The 7932-nt window shown below is 45.8% G+C and overlaps 1 protein-coding gene across 1 annotated transcript in view; it reads left to right on the forward strand.

Moving 5' to 3' along the window:
* Nucleotides 1-7108, forward strand: part of FAM184B (family with sequence similarity 184 member B) — a 127248-nt gene extending 120140 nt beyond the window's left edge. The window contains exons 15-18 of the mRNA XM_059923288.1: nucleotides 1862-1979; nucleotides 3703-3804; nucleotides 4635-4831; nucleotides 7015-7108. Coding sequence (XP_059779271.1) covers nucleotides 1862-1979; nucleotides 3703-3804; nucleotides 4635-4831; nucleotides 7015-7108 — 511 coding nt within the window. The remainder of the gene's footprint in view (nucleotides 1-1861; nucleotides 1980-3702; nucleotides 3805-4634; nucleotides 4832-7014) is intronic.
* The last annotated feature ends 824 nt before the right edge of the window (nucleotides 7109-7932 follow it).

Here is a 7932-nt window from a genome sequence, read left to right on the forward strand (position 1 = left end):
GGAGGGACTAGTAGATGTACCATTTTATTAGGGGAACCAACTCATCCTAGTGTCCCCAGGACTCTCCTAGTTTTAAAACTAGAAGTCCCGAGTTCCAGAAGCGCCTCAGTTCCAGGCAAACTGGGATGGTTGGCCACCCGTCCTTTTATGAGACTGCATTCCCGTCTTGTGCAGGGTACTGGGAATCTGTGAGGACTGAGCATGGTTTGACCCTCACACACAGAAGAAGATCAGGGCTACTTTTTTATGGGCATTTCCCCCTTCTAATGTGCATCATCTCATTTAATCTTCACAGCAGTTCTTCAAGGTGGAAACCATTATTCCCATGGATTGATTAAGAAAGCAAGGGCCCCTCGTGCAAGCATTCATTTAGTCATTCAGCAAATATTCGTTAAGGGCCTACTGTGTGCCTTGCACTGTTTTAGGCTCTGGAGTTACAGTGGGAATAAAACAAAGACTGTGCTGTCATAGCGCTCACAAATTCTAGATGGGGATTCTGACAAAGAAATAAGCAAACAAATATTTAACTTCATATCAGGTAATGAAAGTACCTGAAGGTACTAGAAGGAAAACAGGATCAGTGTCTAGAGTGCCAAGGGTGGGCAAGGAGGTGACATTTAAGCATAAAGAGGCGAGGAAATGAGAGAGCCATCTGGACGAACAGCATTCCAAGCAGCCGGAACAGCAAGTGCAAGGGCCCTGGGGCCCGCTTCCCAAGACCAAACAGCCAGAAGGCTTAAGTGGAATGAGTGAGAGAGTGATGATAGGAACTGAGGTTGGCAAGGTAGCTGGGAGGGGTGGAGGAGATGCTGCCCTGAGCAGGAAGGGGTTTGGGTGTGTTCGGATGGAGTGCACTGGGAAGCCCTTGTAAGGCTTTGAGCGTGACTGACATGGTCTGAGATACCTTTTAACAGGGTCACTTCTGACTGCTGAGAGGAGAAGAGACTGGGAGATCGGGGTTAGTGACAGGGAGATCAGGTCAAGCAGCACTAAGTAAATTTAAACGTCACCTGTCTGACCCTTAACTTGTGCTCTTAAAAACTGTCCTCCACTGGCTCCAATACAAAGCAAATCATCCAAAATCTGGAGTGGAAGGTTTTACCAGCTACCATCTAATGGGTACTTAGCACGTGCCGGGCATGCATTATCTCACTGAATCCTCACAACCACCCAGTTTCACGCCCATATTAAAGAAGGAACTGAGGCTCACGGGCAAAATGCCCAAGATTACATAGCTAGAAAAAAGCAGAGCTGGGATAAGAGCCCAAGTCATCTCACCCCAAAGCCCTGGCCTCTTACCAACTACAGTCGGTAGATCACCGGCAGCCCTCACCCTCTCTCCCCCACCATCCGGAGGTTATTTCTCTCCAGCTTCACCCTGAAAGGGCGGTGGTACCAGCTGCCCCGCTGCTTTGCAGAACTAGCTCATGCCATGCTCTCTGGCTGCCAGCAGGTGGGGCGGGAGCCACATCTGTATTGGCATAACCTGCTGGCCTTGGTGTGGGTGGGGACATTTTCCGGCTGAGGCCTCTTCTCCCAAACTTCGCTGGTTCTTGAAGCCCCACTGAATGTGGCATCCGTGTGCACACACAGGCCTTTGGTTCCTGGGCCCTACAGAACCTGGGGGAACTGACAAATGTCAGACTGGGAGTTGCAGTCCTGGGCTTCACCTGGAGCTCTGCAGCCAACTCACTGGGTGGCCCTGGGCAGGCTCTCTGGGCCTCAGTTTCCCCTTTGGTGAACAGAGAGTGGCCAGCCAGGCCAAGCAACATAGCAGCGCCCCCATCACGCCCACCTCTTCTCCCTCCTTGCGGTTGAGTCATTGCAGCACGGTGGCTAACTGCACGCCTGCTCGAAACAGACTGAAAGATTCCGGAGAGAAGCCAGGGAAGGGGGAGTCGAGGCCGGAGGATGTTCAGCTCATAGGCCGTCTGCAGACCCGCTTGAAGGAGAGGGAGGAGATCATCAAGCAGCTCACGGTGAGGCTGTCCGGGGTATTCGCTTTAGCCTAGCACTTCCATGGGTGCCTAAAACTGTAATCCTGCTAACCCTGAAACCACCTTACAAAAGGTCCTTGGTTATTTTCCCCCTATTATATAAAAAAATACATGCTCACTAAAAAAAATTAACACAGGAAAGTAGAAGGCAAAAAAAAAAAAAAAAATCACAAGTCCCACACCATCTGCCTGATGTTGGTATTTTTTAACCTACAGCATTTGGGAAAATCTAGAATGGTTTGCACCTCACACTCATGTCTTCTCACACTTTAACCACTGCTTTAGGCTTTTGCCCAGCCTTCCTGTGCTCCAAGCTTTGGTTGAAAGTTCTCTGTAAGCCAGCTCCCAGTGGCTTACATTCAGCTCTGGGGACTTTGGGTGATACACTCACTCCTGTCAGCGTGGCCCACGCGGGTCAGCTAATTAGCCACATCAGAAGTCCAGCCTCTTCCCGCCGTCTCTACCTTCACCACCTTGGTCCAGGCCCTGCTGCCTCTCATGCATGATGGAGAGTCCACTGGTCTCCCCACTCACTCCGGCCTCAGCCCACTCTGTTGACCTCACAGCGACCAGAGTAATCTTATAAAAATGTAAGTCGGACCACAACACGGCTCTCTTCAGCACCTCCTGTGGCTCCCTGTCCTTCTCAGAGTAAAATCCATGGTCTTATGGTGGCTTACACAGCCACACATCCTCCCACAATACACATGCACACTTGTATCTCACGCCCATCCTTGCACCCTCCTACTCCCCAGTCACATTGCTTCATGTCAAGATGAAGAGGAAAACTTAACCACCAACTGAAAATTAGATGATACTAATAAGGAATTGCTTGCTTGCTAAGTGTGACAAAGGTATCGTGGTTATGTGTTTTTTAAAAAAAGAGTCCTTATCCCTTAGAAACACTTATCAATGTTTTTTTGTTTTTTGGGGTTTTTTTGGCTGTGTTGGGTCTTCGTTGCTGCACGTGGGCTTTCTCTAGTTGCAGCGAGCGGGGGCTACTCTTCGTTGCGGTGCTTGGGCTTCTCATTGCGGTGGCTTCTGTTGTTGTGGAGCACGGGCTCTAGGCGTGCAGGCTTCAGTAGTTGTCGCACATGGGCTCAGTAGTTGTGGCTTGCGGGCTCTAGAGCGCAGGCTCAGTAGTTGTGGCACACGGGCTTAGTTGCTCCGCGGCATGTGGGATCTTCCCAGACCAGGGCTCGCACCCGTGTCCCCTGCATTGGCAGGTGGATTCTTAACCACTGCGCCACCAGGGAAGCCCTCAATGTTTTTACAGATGAAATTATACAACTGAAACTTGCTTTAAAAACAATACAGCAGGAAAGAAAAAAGTGGAGAATGACACAGGTAAAGAAGATTGGCCATATAGTGATTGTACCTGGGTTTCTTTTTCTTTGTCTTAATAACCTTCTGCAGTAGATTCTGCTCAGATCCTAAGAGTACCTGGATCTCTGACTTCCCTAAGGCATTCCAAAAAATCTCACCCTTTCCTTCACAAGGGGCACTGGGGACACAAAGGCCCCAGAAATAAAGGTGCTTCCTCAAAGCTTCAGTGGATGGCAGCTTGATTCCCACTGACTTCTCCTCCCTTCCCTGGTCTTTCCTCCTCTCTGTAGTCTGCTCTCACACGGCCATCTTCCTTCAAATTAAACTCAGTGTGCTGTGTAGTTAGGTTCATTTAGACTCAGTTGTATCGTTTTTCCAGGAGAGAAGATTTCACTACACAGCATTCCCCAGCGCAGTGTCCCATCGGAATCGGTCCTTCTCTTTCAATCCTCGCCCAGGGTATTTGACCCCTTCCATGAAGGTAAATTGGTCCTACTGGTTTCAATGCATTACATAATTCTGCTGGCTTTGTTTTTCCCAAAGGTAATGGCAGCTTATTTATCAATTGTCCAGCATTCATTTAGAGGAATATTCATTGAAAATAAGACCCCCAGGAAATAGTCCAAATTATTAACAAACAGTATTTATATCTGGCTAGGCAGATTATGTGTGTTTTTTATTTTTATGAGTTTTTTGAATTCTCCAAACTTTTTATATATAAATGTGTCGCTATTAATAATGGTTATATCTGGGTGATAGGAAGGAGAGAGAGAAGAATCCTTCACTGTAACGTTTTTTCCTTTTATAAAAATTTTTGGAATTTACTACAGTGAGAATATTCACATCCAAATCTCATCTGCTATCACAAAATCCTAAAGTGCTTAAAAATTTGTATTTTTTTGGTAACTCATAGGACAGTAAACCTAACCCAAACTGAATTCATGTAAGCTCATTTGTAACTTTTATATATCCCTTTTGGTGTGACACAACGTTAGTTTCACTCCAGAAATATTAATGTGTTTGAGGACAAGGTGGGCCCAGCTTCTGCTGGGGGTGTTATATAGCCTTTTAAAATCTAAAACAAGATTTTAAATTAAAAAACACATTTATCACCAGAAGTTTTGGATAAGAGATTATGAGCCTGTGTTTTTTTTAAAGCACAAAGTGGATTGGAAGAAAAAATGCTTTAAAAAATAACATGTTAAGTTATTGCCTCCTTGCTCACATAATTTCGGTTGGGCAGACCTTATCTACTTTTACAATAATGCCTCTTTGGGTGGTACTAACAGGCCTTTTCTTTAATACCAACAGAAAAAGAAGATGGAGGAAGTGCCCAGCCGAGTGGTCAGTGTGCCAAACCTCGCTTCCTATGCTAAGAACTTTCTGAGTGGCGACCTGAGCTCCAGGATCAACACTCCGATAACTAAGTCACCCAGCTTGGACCCAGGCCCCAGCTGTGGCCAGCCTTACAAACCCACCCCATCTCTAGATGTAAAAACTGCCACAAGGTAGGGGGCCAAAGCTATGATTCCATTTTCCCATAGTCAGGAGGGAAATTAGTGTTCCTTTCTGGTACCTGTTAAATACCCAGCCTTTGGGCCAATACAAAGGGTAACGAAACAAGCCCTGCCTTGGACAAATTACAACCCAGCCAAAAAGGAAGATATGTAAGAGAAGGGAAATAGGTCACTCTTTAGAAGAGGCACTACTCCTGATACCAAATTCCAGAAAACTTTTTTTTTTTTTCCCATGGATGATTAGACAGGGGACATTGAATCACTTTGCTGACCACTTCAGAGTGGGTCACACAGAAGATGGACTCATCATCTGGCCTTGAGTCTGGATTCAAGTTCTGGTCGTCCTTGTTCTTAAGCTTGCTTGGCTTTGGGCAGCTCACTTGACTTCTCTGAGTCTGTTTCCTCACCTCTAAAATGAAGATAATACAGCACCTACCTCATTAGACTCATGTGAGACTGAAGGAATTAATCCACAGGACATGCTTAGCACAAGACCTGGCACAGAAGCATTCAGTAATTTTCCACTATTATTATTAAGGTTACTTCTCAAGATTCATTGTATAATCTTGTAATTTTAAGGCCTCTTATCTGTGGGTTTGGTTGATCACACATGATGATCTCTGATACTGCCTTATCTTTCCAGAAGCCCTTGCAGCGTGCTTCTCTTCCAGAAATGTGTGATTTCCCCTTTTTAAAAAAAATTTATTTATTTATTTATGGCTGTGTTGGGTCTTAGTTTCTGTGCAAGGGCTTTCTCCAGTTGCAGCAAGCGGGGGCCACTCTTCATCGCGGTGCACGGGCCTGTCACCATCGCGGCCTCTCTTGTTGCAGAGCACAAGCTCCAGACGCACAGGCTCAGTAGTTGTGGCTCACGGGCCTAGTTGCTCCGCAGCATGTGGGATCTTCCCGGACCAGGGCTCGAACCCGTATCCCCTGCATTGGCAGGCAGACTCTCAACCACTGCGCCACCAGGGAAGCCCCTCCCCTTTGTTTTATTCCTTCCTGTCCAGCCTTCCGTTCAGAGCAAAATCTTTAATTCTGGGCTTTGAAGTTTGCATTTCTGAAAGGGCCCCTTCTGAAATGTTCCTTTTCCAAAGGCCCTGCCTGCCCAAGGCTATTTGGACAAATATGAGTGTGGACCTGGAAGGACTTCCTGTCAGTCACTGAACGAGTCCAGCCCTTTGTGTCACAGCTGAGGACACTGAGGCCTGGAGCCCCAAGCACACGGTCTATTAACTGCCAGAGCCAGCCTGACTGGCCACAGTTCATCTCATTATCACACACTTCTGTTTAAAGCTGTGTTCCCACTGTTTTTTTTTTTTGTTTGTTTTTAAGATTTATTTTATTTATTTTTGGCTGCATCAGGTCTTAGTTGTGGCACGCGGGATCCCTGTTGAGGCGTGCGGGATCTTTTGTTGCAGCGCGCAGGCTTCTCTCTAGTTGTGGCATGCGGGTTTTCTCTCTCGTTTTGGTGCGCAGGCTCCAGGGCGCGTGGGCTCTGTAGTTTGCTGCATGTGGGCTCTCGTTGAGGCACCGAGCTCAGTAGTTGTGGCGTGCAAGATTAGTTGCCCCGCGGCATGTGGAATCTTAGTTCCCTGACCAGGGATCGAACCCGCATCCCCCGCATTGTAAGGCAGGTTCTTTATCACTGGACCACGGGGGAAGTCCCCCCACTGTTTTATAAGAAGCTTCACAAATGCAGTTAGAGACCGTTCAGACAGGTATACACTGTACTTTCTTACCTACCGCCTCCTTTTCAATTTATTAGGCTAATTTCACAACCTCATTGAAATGCCAGAGCACATCAGATAACTTTTGAAGAAGCCATAAAGTGTAATACTGTATTGATTAACCATTTCTTCTTTTACCTGTTTTTGGAGGGGGTTTATTGTTTAATTTGTGCCTGAAATAAATAGTACATGTTGCAAAATATCCCTCATTAGTGTTAAGTGAAACAATGGAGAACCTTCTGTTTTCAAAACCGGAATTAGATGCTCCCTCTCCATCCCCATCCTTCACAACTTGTTTCTAGCTCCTAATACTGGCCCATCATGTTCTAGTATCTTTTTAAGAGTAAAGCAGCAGTTATCTTTCCCTGAAAAGATGGTAGAGTATTAAGTTGTTTATTGAATAATTTTCAAAACCATCTAAGAAAACTTTTTGTTTGTTTTTAGGACACAAGATGATGAAACAGCCCAACCCAAAGAAGTCCAGCAGAAGCAGGGCTCAGCCCACCAGGAATGGTTTACCAAATATTTTTCTTTCTAAACTGATCCTTAAACTGATCATAAAGTGGATATTTGAAACACATTTCTTTTGAAGCATCTGATTGAAGGAATGAACTAAAAAGCCAACCAACCAGATAACTTGCTTTTAATATGATTTACATACATAGCTAAAACAAATTCTTGCATTAACATTTCATACTGTTTCATTGTGACATTAAGATAAAACAAGCCAGTGTTATCAGAAAGCACCCATAGGGAAATATTATTGTTACTGATGACCTACCCATGGTATTTCTAGTGTCCGTAAGATTGCAATCCGCCTTGTGGAATATCAAACTTTGTGATTTCCATGGTCTACTTTTTTTTTTTTTTAATATACTTAGAGAATGTTCTTTTTATAGCTACTTTATTTTATTTATTTATTTTTGGCTGTGTTGGGTCTTCGGTTCGTGCGAGGGCTTTCTCTAGTTACAGCAAGTGGGGGCCACTCTTCATCGTGGCGCGCGGGCCTCTCACTATCGCGGCCCCTCCCGTTGCGGGGCACCGGCTCCAGACGCGCAGGCTCAGTAGTTGTGGCTCACGGGCCCAGCCGCTCCGCGGCATGTGGGATCTTCCCAGACCAGGGCCCGAACCCGTGTCCCCTGCATTAGCAGGCAGATTCTCAACCACTGCGCCACCAGGGAAGCCCCCCATGGTCTACTTTTAAATTGGTTTCATTTTCCTAGGACGCTGGTCATCTTCACTTGAAAAGTGTTTCTATGTAAATGATATAATTCCAAAATACACATGTAACCTCAATAGGTAGAGGAATAAAACAAAGCTCAAAATAACCAGGAAAGCCAATTTTAAAAAACCAAAGAAAAC

This window comes from Balaenoptera ricei, chromosome 5 (assembly GCF_028023285.1).
Source record: "Balaenoptera ricei isolate mBalRic1 chromosome 5, mBalRic1.hap2, whole genome shotgun sequence".
Taxonomy (NCBI): domain Eukaryota; kingdom Metazoa; phylum Chordata; class Mammalia; order Artiodactyla; family Balaenopteridae; genus Balaenoptera; species Balaenoptera ricei.